At 38.0% G+C, this 16,435-nt stretch overlaps 1 protein-coding gene and 1 long non-coding RNA gene across 17 annotated transcripts in view; both read right to left on the bottom strand.

The window, feature by feature from the left end:
- The window catches only part of ZZZ3 (zinc finger ZZ-type containing 3), a 122,727-nt gene that overhangs the window by 73,216 nt on the left and 33,076 nt on the right, over window positions 1–16,435 (bottom strand). For 10 of the 16 annotated variants that reach the window (XR_012418571.1, XR_012418570.1, XR_012418572.1 and 7 more), the window contains exons 1-2: window positions 4,267–4,305; window positions 2,201–2,356 (exon numbers count right to left, since the gene is read on the bottom strand). The exons of 2 other annotated variants lie outside the window; for them this stretch is intronic. Coding sequence is in view for 2 of the 14 variants with exons in the window: in XM_074003431.1 (XP_073859532.1) it covers window positions 2,201–2,223 (23 nt within the window). In the remaining 12 variants the exon portion in view is untranslated. Of the gene's footprint in view, window positions 1–2,200; window positions 2,357–4,127; window positions 4,191–4,266; window positions 4,306–16,435 lie in introns of those variants that run through there. 4 more of the 16 variants (XM_065533267.2, XM_065533301.2, XM_005542976.5 and 1 more) reach the window with 2 other exon arrangements.
- LOC141407816 (uncharacterized) overlaps window positions 4,267–16,435 on the bottom strand; it is a 44,007-nt gene continuing 31,838 nt past the window's right edge. The window contains exon 2 of the long non-coding RNA XR_012418592.1: window positions 4,267–4,400. This is a non-coding gene — a long non-coding RNA (uncharacterized lncRNA). The remainder of the gene's footprint in view (window positions 4,401–16,435) is intronic.

Raw genomic sequence — 16,435 nt, 5'->3', positions numbered from 1 at the left:
ATAATAAAAAAAAAATACATAAGGCCAAGGAAGCACCAAATGGAAGACTATAAAAATATCTTGCCTGAAATTAACATGTGATGTGCACTTGAGGTAATAAACTGGTTAAAATTATTAAGATCAGAGTTAAACAAAATTTTGCTAATCTTCCCTCTGATGAATTTTTTCTGTTCTAATCTTTTTCTTCTTATCTTTTCTATTTTGGATAGGCATATATAAAAGGCACATACTTTCTATGATCATCTAATAAACTGAATGCAAAATTCAGTTAATAAAAGGGGACCAAAAATGTCTACATTAGCCAGGTGCAGGGGCAGGGAAGTGGGGGCACCTACAGTCAATAGATACTCAGGAGGCTGAGTCAAGAGGATCACCTGAGCCCAGGAGTTTGAGAACTGCCTGGACAATGGTAAGAGCCTATCTCTTAGAAAATAAAAACTAAAAAGTCTGCATTATCTCAACCAAGTCTCAACATTGTTTTGTCATGCTTAGCAAAATATTATAGACTAAAGCAGTTGTTTTCCTCATTTTAGCTGCATCACAAAAAGTTTCTTAAGAATACAATGAAGCTTAGAGTAGAAAATTATATTTCTGCCAAATATTAAGGAATAAAAATGAACTTATTTACAAATTATCTCAGAAAATACCCCTGTAGGCTAACAAAATAAGAGGTATATGGTGAAAACCTTAAGACAGCATCCATCTGAAGTTAGAAACGCAATTACTCTAGTTTTAGAAATAAGGGAAGCCATTAATTAACATATTCATACGGGCAAAACCCAATCTAACAACTACACTGGAGTTTTTCCTATACGTTATCTACCAAATAATGAATAGTGGCACTTTCTAGAATACAGAGGAAAGAGAGTGTGGTCAGTAACTAGAATTAACCAGACTCCCTTCCTCTCTTCCCCACCTTCATGAATTATCATCCTATTGGAGGTCATATCTTAGAAGGACCAGTCAACCAAATTTCAACTTCTCCATTCATATTAAGCCCTGAATCCTACCTATGATTTCACATATCCTACCCACATATTTGCTGCTGAATTGCCCTCCCATAAATTTGAATCTACTGTTACCCAAATATAACTATAGGATTCTGAAAAACACTCTTTGAAGCATTATCAGCTATGTTTCAGGTCATAAATTTCCAGCTCCTGTGATCATATCTGTAGAACTGTATCAATAAGAACTAAAAGGAATAATAATTATTAAACAAAAAAGGCCTACCTAATGACACACTTCTCTAGCTATTTACTTAAGAGAAAGAAATTTCAAAAAGATATTTCAAAGACCTTGCCTATAAGCTTTTTTTCCTACTATAATCACCAAAATGGTAAAGTTTATTTTGGGAATTGAGGAGCTGGCAATCTTCCATCACACCAAGGTTCTAGCTAATATTTATTATCATAATATTTAGTTTTATTAAGTGAACAATTTTTAGTAAACTGGTCATGATACCAGTATATATTCATGTAGACAAACCAAAGTAAAAGGAAAAAAGAGCAAATGCAACTGGAAAGTGTTACCAATATGATTCTTTCTCTAGTTGTCTAGAATATAAACAAAGTATTTAATAATGTTGAGGCCATGTTTGTCATGTAATTATTTTAAGACAATACCTCAGCAGTGCAATTACCACCATATCTATAATGTTAAAAGTAGAAGCATAACTGGTAACCCACCCATGCAATTCAACTTAAGGTTCTTAAATAGTCACCTCTTTGAAGTCTGGGAACTCTATTATGTATTGTCTTATATAAAAAGACTTCTTAATTCTTTCTCATTAATAGAAACTGATATATGACAGATGGTCGGTAGATTGGTAGGTAGGTAGGTAGGTAGGTAGGTAAGCAGACAGACAAGCAGACAGTCAGACAGACAAAAGTAAATGAAAACACACTTCAAAAGACAATCGGGAAAAGGAAGTCAAGGAATTTCATAATGCCTCCTGAGTCAAAAATTCCAACATAATCAGTCACTTCATTTATACCCCTGTTGAAAAAAAAAGGGGGGGGAGGAATATTTCATTCCTAATCCATTCCCTGTAGCTCCATACTCCTATAAACAGCCAGCCAAACTACAATTTGTCACACAGAGAATGTATGGAAAAATAACAAATCTCCCCATCTCAAAAAAAAAAAAAAAGGAAGTCAAACTATAGTTGTCTTCACTACTGCAAAACTAAATAACTTACCTGTACAACCAAAGATCTATCATTGTGGAAATATAATCTCTTTTCCTTATATCCTGAAGGAGTTGGAGCTATGATCTAGAATGGAGCTTAAGCATCAGGGTTTCAGACTCTCTCAGCTTCAGCCATGGAGAATACTAGAACCTCCTAAATTTCTTTCTTTAAAATAAAATAATGAAAAAAAAAGGATTAAAGAAGATGAATGTATGCTAATAGATTTACTCCTTCTATAATAAGAAGAAATAAAGGTACAGAATCTGTTCACAGTGACATCTTTCACGCTTCTTGGTAACTCCGTAGCCTCGAGGATACTAAGAAACTGAAACAGGATTTTTAGAAATCATCAAAAGCAAACCAAAAAGATCCTGAAATATACCAAATCCTTACAACTCAATATTAGTTTGAACTGAGTCAAAATGTGACTTGCTCTTTTCTAGACACTGCTCTAAGGCAGTATTTTTTGGCAGTGATCTAAAGATTGCCCTTGAAAACATTTCTCATAACAGAATTTATATATCATCTCTTACTCTGGTCCTAGAGGACTTTCCAAATTCTCAACATCAAGTATACATAACCATTTAGGTTATGCATGAAAGAATCACACAAATAACCAAATCTTCTATACCCATAGGATAACCTGGATGCTTATTAAAATGCTATAAAATTCAATTACAAAAGGACATTTCTATTATTTTTGGCATATGTATTTTTTACAAGAACAAGAACAACAAGGATTTTCCGGTTTTAGTACCCAATTTGCCAGATAATTTAATTAATCTAATTACATTTCATTTCTTAGAACGGTCTGGTCAATTTTTACTTTATAATAATTTATTATGATATCCTTTTCAAAGAATGTACAGGCCGGGCGCAGTGGCTCACACCTGTAATCCCTGCACTTTGGGAGGTCAAGGCAGGTGGATCACAAGGTCAGGAGTTCGAGGCCAGCCTGGCCAACATGGTGAAACCCCATCTCTACTAAAAATACAAAAAATTTAGCCAGGCATGGTGGCATACACCTGTAATCCTAGCTACTCAGGAGGCTGAGGCAGGAGAATCGCTTGAACCTGGGAGGCAGAGGTTGCAGTGAGCCAAGACCACCCCATTGTACTCCAGCCTGGACAACAAGAGCAAAACTCAGTCTCAAAAAAAAAAAAAAAAAAAAAAAAAAAAAAAAAGGTACAATCTGGCTAAATGGGTTACTATGAGTATCCATCTGAAAACAAGGAAGACGACTAAAAAAAGACCAGTAGATGTTTATGATAGAAACTGTCACTTTATTATAAGCATAAAACTAGATATTATAATGATACATTTTGGGGGAAGTATTACAACTTAAAGACTGATATAATTACAAAATCTTGTAATGACTAGGCAGACTTACTGCCTAGTAAAAATAGGTTACTGCTCTAGTCAGCTAGAAAGGGAATAGGGCTAACAATATCTAATATCTATAGATGCCATCTCTCCCAAACATGCCCTGGAAATGTTTTAAAAACCACTAGGTCAATTGGCTAATAACCATTTAATACTACAGTACACTAAGAAATGTTCTAAGTTAACATGGGGAGAAGCTCAGTGAAAACATGATCCTACAAAAAGTAACCCTTGACTTGAAAATCTACTCTTCTTATAACAGACTCCAAGTGACAACTCCTTTGTACCAAACACTGAAGCCTTTCACAAACATGGCAAAACATTATGTTCTACAGTGTGTGATGGTAGTAGCAATCATCAAAAGCAAAGATCATCTACAACTTAAAGTATATCTCTGAGCATACTGGAATGTGCCCTAGTAGCAGTCTATCAAGTTCTAATCAACCACAAAACTACTCTATTTGAATAGAGTTCACTATAGGAACATTATCCACTACGATATTTAGCAGACAAGAACATCTGCAACTGTTATTTTCACAGAGCTGATACTTACAGCTGAGCTCTATTGGCATTAAGATAAACAGGATCCTGCAGTGTTTTGTAAAAGCCTGATACACTGAAAAAGAAACTTCAATCAATTACTTCTAACTAAACCCCACTTGGCCTTAATTAAGATTACATTATTTTCTTACCTTTTAAAAAGCGTTTCGCCTAGTATTTGATCCCCACGCGTCTGTATTTATCTGTCATCACTGTTAATTGTCCATGTTACACTGAGACTTCAGGTATTATTTATTTATATGGTCGTACTAGAACAACTTGATATCTGTGAAGGGAAACCATAATATAATCACTATAGATGTGTTACTGTTTACAAATTTGTGAATAAAAGTGGTAATATTTCCAAACACTTATATAGCACACTTCATTTTCTACTAAACTTCACAAATAATTCCTTACATTTAGCTGTGAAATATGTGTCTTCAACAAACTAAGATGATTGGCTAGCACTTCCAAGTTCTTCTCAGAGAGCACCCACATACAAGTTTTCTAAATTTAATTCTAAACTTAAATCCTTACAAATTGAAGAGCTCCTCAGGTTCCTTTTCTTACTACCAAGATAGATATATGTCATTTTCCTTAAGTCTACAATTGCTCTCCATTAATACAAAAGTACTTTTTTGTGTATTTTATATTTTAGGGAATAAATCTATAATGCTTAAAAATGAAGTAAAAAAAGATAATGACTGTCCTTTAAATGTCACTTTAAACATCTGATACCTTTCTCAAGTAATCTTGGAAGTAAACAGAAAATAAGTGTTATTTAAAATAAACTGAGATGTAGCTGCACAAACATTCCTTAAAGGTAAGCTTCTTAAAACAGACTTGGTGATGATTACAACTCTGAGAAATAGATACACACACTTATAATGATGACCAAAAGCACTGTACAGAATTTTAAATAATTTTAACCAGTTTATTGGTGAAAAAAATGAGCTACAAAAGAATGTTCATTCATACATATCAAAGAAAGCAGTGTATGAATGGCATTCTAAAACGTTTCATCATGCTGTACCACTCCACTACACAGTAAAAAGTACAAATCTACATGGAAAATAGAGATAACCTGGCGAGGCATGGTGGCTCATGCCTGTAATCCCAGCACTTTGGGAGGCCAAGGCAGGAGGATCCCTTGAGCTCAGGCTTTCGAGACCAGCATGGGCAACATAGTGAGCCCTCTTCTCTACAAAAAAAAATGAACAAAATTAGCCAGGCATGGTTGTGTGTGTCTGTAGTCCCAACTACTTGGGAGGCTGAGGTGGGAGGATCATCTGAGCCCAGGAGATTGAGGCTGCAGTGGGCCATGATCGTGCCACCGCACTACAACCTAGGCAACAGAGTAAACCGTATCTGGAAAAAAAAAATTTTTTTAATGAAAATGCAGATAATCTTACACATGCTTTCTGGATCAAGTTATTAGGGTTGTCAACCATTCAGATATTCTCAGTGAGAACTTTCATTAACAATAGGGCGATTAAAAAACTATTATCTATCCTCAAACACAATTCCTTATTCGTTTTCAAACATTAAAAATATATAAGTAAAACCATAAAAAAATTAACACTTTGGGATGCCAAGGCAGAAGGATCACTTGAGCCTGGGAGTTTGAAACCATCCTGGGCAACAAAGTGAGGCCTCATCTGTACAAAAAATAGAAAAAGGTAGCCACGTGTGGTGGTGTGCACCTGTAATCCCAGCTGCTAGGGAGGATCCTTAGAGCTGCAGTGAGACCTGATTGCATCACTGCATTCCAGCCTGGGTGACAAAGAAAAAAAAAAAAAAACACAGATCTAACTAATTTTTAAGTTTAAAAATTGTCATGACCTCTCTTGTACCAAAAGCAAGGAAATTAAACTAGTCAAAACTCTTGTAGCCCCTATACTGTGTTCTTCACTTCATTCAATATACATTTCAAACTTAAGCATTCTGCAAAACTGTTATATGCTTTCTGCAGCAGAAACACTTCTTTGAATTATGACAATACACAGTAATTTTTTCATTTGAATTATTTAACTACAGTAACTTACTTCTAGAAGTTTAAAAAACAGCATTTTGTCATTTAAAAAGCATACAAAATGGAAAGCAAACTATCTAAGTCCTATTCCTAAAGCCATCTTATTTATTCCCTTGGAACAGAGCTTTGCTTGTTTTCATGTACTAATAAAATTCATTGACTATTCAAGCGTTCCAAAAGCAAACCCAAAACCAATCTTCACTGAAAGAATTACTTTTCCTACTTCTTGCAGTCTTAACACTGGTACTACTGTATTAAATAGATTACATGATCTCAGATTCACAGCACACATGTAATCACTTCAAAAGACTACGTAAATCTCATTAGAAGATACAGCTCTAGTGATATAACCAGGATATAAGCCACACAACTTACTATTAAAATAAAACAATGATGTTCAAAGCTAACCACAATCCCTAAATTTTCAGGCAAAATTTTTTTTACTTTTATAAGAGCTTGGAAAAAATTTAAAAGGAAGGTCATACAACAGAGTCATATTTATTACCTGATGCTTGTTGTAAGTGAAAATACCACATATGGGCACTATACTATGATTTTAAATGATTTCATAAGAAAGAGACATTCAATTCAATGTCAGTTGTAAAAAGCATTAAAATACGATCAGCCGGGTGCGGTGGCTCACGCCTATAATCCCAGCACTTTGAGAGGCTGAGGTGGGTGGATCACGAGGTCAGGAGTTCAAGACCAGCCTGGCCAACATGGTGAAACCCCGTCTCTACTAAAAATACAAAAAAAATTAGCTGGGCGTGGTGGCGGGCACCTGTAATCCCAGCTACTCGGGAGGCTGAGGCAGAGAATTGGTTGAACCTGGGAGGTACAGGTTGCAGTGAGCCAAGATCGCACCACTGCACTCCAACCTTGGTGACAGATTGAGACTCCGTCTCAAGAAAAAAAAATAAAATAAAATACGGTCAAAGACACAAATACCTTTCTTTTTTTCTTTTTTTTTTTTTTTTGAGACGGAGTTTCCCTCTTGTTGCCCAAGCTGGAGTGCGATGGTGCAATCTTGGCTCACTGCAACCTCTGCCTCCTGAATTCAAGTGATTCTCCTGCCTCAGCCTCCCAAGTAGCTGGGATTACAGGCACCTGCCACCATGTCCATTTAATTTTTGTACTTTTAGTAGAGATAGGGTTTTGCCACGTTGGCCAGGCTGGTCTCAAATCCTGACCTCAGGTGGTCCACCCACCTTGGCCTCCCAAAGTGCTGGGATTACAGGCATGAGCCACCACGCCCAGCCCAGAAACACCTTTCCTAGATAATTAAGATTTCACAGTTACTTGCTATAAAGAGCTGAACCAAATTTTCATTTGGTACAATAATCAAAGAAGAGTACCTTTTTCTGGCTCCCTAAATTGCTCAGAACCACATGTTCAGTGTCTTGGATACCTTCTATAGATTTTCAAAAATAAGCCTATTTCACAGTCAGCAGAAAGATAGTAGGAAGAGTGTAAGATTTGGTGGAGGAGACAGAAATGTGATTCTCTGTCATCAATAATTATTTCACCATGAGCAAGTCACTTTGCCTATCTGTGCTTTATCTATAAAACGAAAGACATAATACCTGCCTACTACCTCTCAGAGTTATTGTGAAGTTCGAAACAGATCACATCTGTGAAGTACTTCAGGTTACTGACTCCCAAATTTTAGTGTGTCTAAGAAATACCTGGACCCAATCACCTCTTAAATTAAGATTCAGAAGGCCTGAACAGAAATGCATAAATTTTCATTGTCAATTAAGCACTTCAGGTCATTCCAACGTATGGGCTCCCAGTGATGATCAGACTTTGAAAAAACTACATCAGTTTCCTCTAAAACACTATAGTGTTTGGGCTGGGTACGGCGGCTCATGCTGGTAATCTCAGCTCTCTAAGAGACCGAGGCAGAAGGATCACTTTGAGGCCAGGAGTTTGGGACCAGCTTGGGTAACATGGCAAGACCCTGTCTCTATAGAAAAAAAAATGCACACAATACATTAGTGGAGCATGGTGGTGTGCACCTGTTGTAGTCCTAGCTACTCAGGAAGCAAGAGGCCTGGAGTTTGAGGCTGCAGGCTACAGTAAGCTATGATCACACCAATGCACTCCAGCCTGGTGAACCAAGTGAGGCCCTGTCTCTAAAAAATTAATTAATTAAAAGAAACAAAACTTTAGTGTTCATAAGCATTAAATCTAGGTACATGTTTAAAATACAAATTTCTAGCTAGGCGCAGTCACACATGCCTATAGTCCCAGCTACTTGGGAGGCTAAGGGAGGAGGATTGCTTGAGTCCAGGAGTTCTAAGTTGTAGTGCACTATGTCATTCAGGTGTCTGCATTAAGTTTAGCATCAATATCGTGATCTCAGGGGAGCAGGGGACGACCAGGTCACCTAAGGAGGTGAGAACGGGCCCAGGTCAGAAACACAGCAGGTCTAAACTTCCATGCTGATCAGTAGTGAGACTGCACCTATGAACAGCCACTGCACTCCAATTTGGGGAAAAGAGACCCTGTCTCTTAAAAATAAAAATAAAAAATAAGAAGAAAATGAAATAAAATACAAATTTCTAAACCTCATCCTTAAAAATCCAGATTCAGGCCAGGCGCAGTGGCTCACGCCTGTAATCCAATACTTTGGGAGGCTGAGGTGGGTAAATTACCTGAGGTCAGGAGTTCGAGACCAGCCTGGCCAACATGATGAAACCCTGTCTCTACTAAAAATACAAAATTAGCCAAGTGTGGTGGCGCGTGCCTGTAATCCCAGTTACTCGGGAGGCTGAGTGAGAAGAACTGCTTGAACCTGGGAGGTGGTGGTTGCAGTGAGCCGAGATCACACCACTGCACTCCAGCCTAGGTGACAAAACAAAACAAAAAAATTCAGATTCCATAAACTTGGAATGGAGCATACAATCTTCATTTATCATCATTTAGGAGATTCAGATGTAAATGAGTTATGATATACCCTTTTAGAAATCCTAAACTAGATTCTTCCTCCTAAATATTTCTCAAATTGTTCCTACCTCTGTACTATCATCATCCATGACCAAACTTAAGCTGTCATTTGAACTAACCCAAATGCCTTCTAATTAGTCTCTCTACTTTAAGTCTTTTTTATTTTTTCCTCTCTGAGACAGGGTCTCACACTCTGTTGCCCAGGCTGGAATGTAGTGGCTCAATCACTGTTCACTGCAGCCTTCAACATTCCAGGCTCAAATGATCCTCCTGCCTCAGCCTCCTAAGTAGCTGAGACTACTGGTGCATGCTACTACACCCAGCTAATTTTTGTATTTTTTGTAGAGACAGGGTTTCACACCATGTTGCCCAGGCTAGTCCTGCACTCCTGGGCTCAAGTGATCCTCCCACCTCAGCCTCTCAAAGTGCTGGGATTACAGACGTGAGTTACCACGCCCAGCTCTGCTTTCATTAAGTCTTATCCTTTAAAAATGCATGATCTACAGAATGATATGTCATTCGCCTATCTAAAACTCTTTCAAGAGACTTATGCTTCTTGCCAAGATAGAATAACAGGCATGAAACTTATGCTCCCACCTGAAACAACTAAAAATCTGGACCAAAAAAAAATGTATGAAAATTATTTCTGACAAAAGAAACCAGACAACACAGGACGGTGATCAATGAAAGAGAAAAAATAAATGGGGCAAAGCCTACAATTTACTTACTGGAGAATTTCTCCAGTTTACTTACTGGAAAATTTCTAAGCTGCAGAGAAAGGCAGGTGTCCCAAGCAAGTTCAGTGGTTTTCTGGAGTTAAGATAATGAAGTGAGGAGTTTAGGGGAGGCCAAGGTAGCTACAGTCTCCCAGAACATAGTGCCACAGAGGAGAGAGCAGAAAGGAGAGGCAAGATCTCAGATAATCTGCAGGGGACCTCCTTAAATCTTGAGCTGAGTACTGATCAGTACAACAGGGAAAGACATCCACAGGCAAGAGTATGCCAGAAAACATGTAATAACTGAATGGTAGGTGGTATGTAGTTCCTAGTTTATAGGGTTACTAATGTTTGTGGTATATAACTTCCACCACAGCCAATTTCAAGCTACCAACATATCAGTGAATGAGAATCTGAAAAAAATACATGGCAACACATTATACATTACATAGTGTTTCTACCATAAGAACATAGTAAGGCTGGCTGCAGCAGCTCACATCTATAATCCCAGCACTTTGGAAGGCCAAGGCAGGTGGATCACTTGAGGCCAGGAGTTTAAGACCAGCCTAGCCAACATGACGAAAACCCATCTATACTGAAAATACAAAAATTAGCAGGGCATGTTGGTGCACACCTGTGGTGCCAGCTACTCAGGAGGCTGAGGCATGAGACTAGCTTAAACCCGGGAGGTGGGAGGTTGCAGTGAGCTGAGATTGCGCCACTGAACTCCAGCCTGGCCAACAGAATGAGACTGTCTAAGGAAGGGGGGGGAAAAAAAAAACAGGACCCACTAGATATAAATTACCATGAGTGCATAAAAATAGCAATATAAAATAATATAGTTACATGAAGTAATGAGTTTTGAGCATTTACTATCTTTGTTCATAAGTGATTTAATTATAAGTTTATATAATTTAATTCCCTTAAGAATTAAGCTAGGGCCGGGCGCGGTGGCTCACGCCTGTAATCCCAGCACTTTGGGAGGCCGAGACGGGCGGATCACGAGGTCAGGAGATCGAGACCATCCTGGCTAACACGGTGAAACCCCGTCTCTACTAAAAAATACAAAAAACTAGCCGGGCGAGGTGGCGGGTGCCTGTAGTCCCAGCTACTCGGGAGGCTGAGGCAGGAGAATGGCGTGAACCCGGGAGGCGGAGCTTGCAGTGAGCTGAGATCCGGCCACCGCACTCCAGCCTGGGTGACAAAGCGAGACTCCGTCTCAAAAAAAAAAAAAAAAAAAGAATTAAGCTAGCTCACAAATTTCCTGATATTTTAACAATTGGCTCTCATGAGCCAGCTCGAGCATACCACCACACGTGGCTCATATAGTCGGGAGTAACTGGTTAACCTACTAGCCACAGTAGAAAACCTCATAATTCGTGGGACATGAAGTACAATGCTCAGTACCACACTCCATCAGTAGTGGTGCAAACTGAGCTCTAAACTAAAGACTATTCTGGTCTCGCCTAACAAAGAGAAAAGCAAGCCTCAAAAGGATAAAGCCATTTCCAATGAACTCCACTGTGTCCCAGAACAGAGCCCAAGAATATTTATGGGAAATTAAAAAAAAATCCAGCACCAAACAAGGTAAAATTGAGAATGCCTGGAATCCAATCAGAAATTACCAAACAGGCCAAGTGTGGTGGTTCACGCTTGTAATTTCAACACTTTGGGAGGCTAAAGTGGGCGACTGCTTGAGCCCAGGAGTTTGAGACCAGCCTGAACATGACAAGACCCCATTTCTACAAAAATTAGCCAGATGTGGTGGTGCATGCCTGTAGTTCCAGGTTCTTGAGAGGCCAAGGTGGGAGTTTTGCTTGAACCCAGGAGGCTGAGGCTGCAATGAGCCACGATCATGCCCCTGCACTCCAGCCTAGGTGACAGTGAAATCTTGTCTCAAAAAACAAAATCATATGAAGAAGCAGGAAAATACCACTTAAAATCAGAAAAAGCAATTGACAGAAAATGAACTGTACATGACAGTCACTAGACAAGAATATTAAATCAGTTATAACTGTAGTTCTTATGTTCGAAGTGGTAGATGGACATATTAAGCATGCTAAGGAGAGATACAGGAGTCTTTTTAACGCAAATTGATTCTTCTACTTAGAAAAATACAAAGTTTGGAATGAAAAATTATGCTGGGATTAGATACTGGAAAGAAAAGGTCAATCAATCTGATGTCATAGCAATAGAAATCTAACAGATAGAAACAAGAGTGGAAACAAAACCATGAATGAGATGTAGAATATCATCAAAACGCCTATAACATGGGTAACTGAAGTCCCCAAAAGACTAAAAGAGAAACAGAAAAAATATTGGAAGAAATGATCCCAAACTTTCTAAATAGGATGGAAATGATGAATTCACAGATCAAAGAAGCTCAATAAGCTGGGCATGGTGGCTCAGTGCTGTAATCCCAGCACTTTGTGAGGCCAAGGAAGGTGGATCACTTGAGGTCAGGAGTTTGAGACCAGCCTGACCAACATAGTGAAACCACATATCTACTAAAAATACAAAAATCAGCGGGGAGTGATGCTGTGTGCCTGTGGTCCCAGCTACTCGGGAGGTTGAGGCACAAGAATCACTTGAACATGGGAAGCAGAAGCTGTAATAAGGTGAGACTGCATCACTTCACTCCAGACTGGGTGACAGAGCGAGACTCCATCTCAAAAAAACAAAATACAAAGAAGCTCAATAAACCCAAGCACAAGAAACATGAATAAAACTACAGTAAGCCAGCTCATAACCAAACTGCTCAAAAGTCAGTAATACAAAGAATGTCTTAAAAGCAGAGAAAAACAACACACTACAGGCACAGAGAGGAAAGTAAGAATGACAGCAGACTTCTCGGTGGAAACATATGCCAGAAGACAGTAAGGTATATCTTTGAGGTACTGAAAAAAATTGTCAACCAAAAATTCTACTCTCAAAAAAATGTGCTTCAAAAAATAAGGCGACATAAAAATTATTTCAAACTTAAAACAGTAAAAGAACCCATCATAGACAGACATGCATTATAGGAAATGTTAAAAGAAGTTCTTTAGGCAGAAGGAAAAGATGCTAGATGGAAGTCTAGATGTATCCAAAGGAATATAAAGCACCAGAAATGGTAAATATGAAGATAACTATAAAAAACTTTTCCTGGCCGAGTGCAGTGGCTCATGCCTGCAATCCCAACACTTTGGGAGGCCAAGGTGGACGGATCACCTGAGGTCAGGAGTTCAAGACCAGCCTGATCAACATGGAGAAATCCCATCTCTACTGAAAATACAAAATTAGCCGGGCGTGGTGGCGTATGTCTGTAATCCTAGCTACTCGGGAGGCTGAGGCAGGAGAATCACTTGAACCCGGGAGGCAGAGGTTGCAGTGAGCCAAGATCGCACCATTGCACTCCAGCCTGGGCAACAAGAACAAAACTCCGTCTCAAAAAAAAACAAAAAAACAAAAAAAAACCTTTTCCCCTTAGTTTTTAAACATAAATAACTGATAAAAAGATACCAATATACTGTACAGTTTATAACATAAATGGGGGTAAATGTAATAGCACAAATGTGGGAAAGGGGACATACAATGTAAGATTCTTACACTACATGTAAAGTTATATAACAGCACTTCAAGGTACGCTATGATAAATTAAGATGTATACTATAAATTTTTAAATCACCACTAAAAAGCAGATGAACAGAGAAAAAGTAATAGTTAAACAGCTAACAAAAGAAACAAAATAACATGTTTTAAAGACTCAATCCAAAGGACAGCAGAATAAGAGAATGGAACAAAGAGCATAAAGAAAAAATAAAAAGCCAATAGCAAGGCGATAGATTTAAACTTTATCAAAAATCGCTTTCATACAGCCATTTCAACTGTAAATAGTCCAAAAATAGTTTCAAGCAGTTTAGTTATTTGGAAGCAGTTACTTGGAAGGAATAACAAAAAATGAACATAAAAAGATTCAAGTCATTTAAACTGTGACCACAATGAAATTAAATCAGAAATCAGTGATTAAAAAAATACATCTCAAAAATTCTCAAATATCTGGAAATAAATAACATGCTTCTAAATGACCCATTAAGTCAAAGAAGAAATCAAAGGGAATTAATGCAGCATATAAAAATATATGGGAAGCAGCAAAAGCAGCATTTACAGAGAAATCTAAAGCAGTAAACATATGTTAGAAAAAAAGGAAGGTCTCAAATGATGTCAGCTTCTACCTTAAGAAACTAGAAAACAAAGGATACTATAATCCACAGAAAAAGAAGAAAAAATAATAATGAGCAGAAATGAATGAAATAGAAAACAAAAAAGCAATAGAGAAAAATTAATGAACCAATAGCTGATTCCTTAAGGAAAATCAATAAAATTGACAAATCTCTAGACAGACTCATCAGGAACAAAATACAAATTATCAATATTAAGAAAGAAAGAAGAGATGTTGCTATAGATTCTATAGATGTTTTAAAAGATGGTTCTATAGGTATTTTCCCAACAAGGGTATCAAAACAATTCAATAAGGACGTACTAATCTTTCCAACAAATGCTGCTAGGACAACTGGATATCCACCTACAAAAGAATAACACTGAACCCCTAACTCACACCATATACAAAAATTAACTAAGGATGAACTAAATGTAGCGCCACATTTAGCACTAAATGTAGCACTAAAATGATAATGTTCTTGCCAAGCATGGTGGCTCACACCTGTAAACCCAGCAGTTTAGGAGGCTGAGAGAAGAGCATAGCTTGAGCCCAGGAGTTCGAAACCAGCCTGGGCAACACAGAGACCCCATCTCTACAAAAAATAAACAACATTAGTTGGGCAAAGTGGTGTGTGCCTGTGATCCCAGCTACTTGGGAGGCAGAGGTGGGAGGATCACTTGAGCCCAGGAGGTTGCACTGAACCAAGAACATGCCACCGCACCCCAGTCTGGGTGACAGAGAGAGATAATCTGTCTTTAAAAATAAAAAAAAAGCTGACAAATCTTTGTGCAAATAGGTGCAAATCTTTGTGACCTTGGATTAAACAATAATTTCTTACATATGATGCTAAAAGCGTAACTAACAAGGACAAATGTGTGATTCCACTTACTATATGAGTTTACCCAAAATTGTCAAATTAGTAAAAACAAAAAGCAGAATGGTGGTTGCCAGGGACTGAGGGAGGGGGAAATGTCAAGTCACTGCTTAATGAGTAGAGTTACAGTTATGCAAAATGAAAAACATTCTGGAGATGGACCATGGTGATGGTTACACATTATATGAGACTGTATTTAATGCCACTAACCTGTAAACTTTAAAAATGGTTAAAATGGGGCCGGGCACAGTGGCTCACACCTATAATCCCAGCACTTTGGGAGGCCGAGGTGGGCAGATCACAAGGTCAGAAGATCAAGAACATCTTGGCCAACATGGTGAAACTCGTCTCTATTAAAAATACAAAAATTGGCCGGGAATGGTGGCACACACCTCTAGTCCCAGCTACTATGGAGGCTGAGGCAGGAGAATCGCTTGAACCTGGCAGGCAGAGACTACAGTGAGCCCAGATCGCACCACTGCACTCCAGCCTGGGCGACAAGAGCAAAACTCCATCTCCAAAAAAAAAAAAAGGTTAAAATGGTAATTTTTATGTTACATATGTTCTGCCACAATTAAAAAATAAAAATTGAAGAAGCACAAGCAACCAAAGAAAAATACAGATAAATAGGGATCATCTAAATTAAAACCTTTTGTGCTTCAAAGAACTCAAGAGAATAAAAAGATAACCCACAGAATGGGAGAAAATATTTGTGATCATCTCTCTATCTATAAAAACCCTTACAACTTAATAAAAAGATAAACCTAATCTAAAAATGGGCAAAAGACTTAAACAGATATTTCTGCAAATAAGATACACAAATAGCCAATAAGCACATGAAAAAATGCTCAATATCATTAGCCCTCAGGGATATGCAAATCAAAACCACAGTGAGATACTTCACACCCACTAGTATGTATATAATAAAAAAGACAACAAAAATATATGTTGGCAAAGATGTAGAGTTATGTGCACCCTTATACATTGCTGGTAGGAATGCAAAATGGTGCAGCTGCTTTGGAAAATTGTTTGGCAGTTCCTCAACAAGTTAAACATAGAATTACCATATGACCCTGGAATCCCATTCTTAGGTATACACCCAAAAATAAAGGAAAACATATGTCCACACAAAAACTTGCTCAAAATTGTTCATAGCAGCATTATTCATAATAGTTATAAAGTGGAAACAACTTAAATGTCCATCAACTGCTGAGTAATAAACAAAACAAGGTATATCATATCAATACAATGAAATACTGTTAAGTCATATAAAGGAGTGAGGTATTGATAAACACTAGAACACGGATGAACCTTAAAAACATCATGCTAACTGAAGGAGGTCACTCACAAATGTTACATATTGTATGACTCCCATTTATATAAAATATCCTGAACAGGCCAGGTGCAGTGGTTCACACCTGTAATCCCAGCACACTGAGGGGCCTAGACAGGAGGATCACTTGAACTGCAGAAGTTCGAGACCAGTCTGGGCAACGTGGTAAGACCTCGTTTCTACAAAAAAATTTAAAAATTAGCCAGGCATAGT

This window comes from Macaca fascicularis, chromosome 1, assembly GCF_037993035.2.
Source record: "Macaca fascicularis isolate 582-1 chromosome 1, T2T-MFA8v1.1".
In the NCBI taxonomy this organism is placed as follows: Eukaryota; Metazoa; Chordata; class Mammalia; order Primates; family Cercopithecidae; genus Macaca; species Macaca fascicularis.
This window is presented reverse-complemented; position numbering and strand designations above follow the sequence as displayed.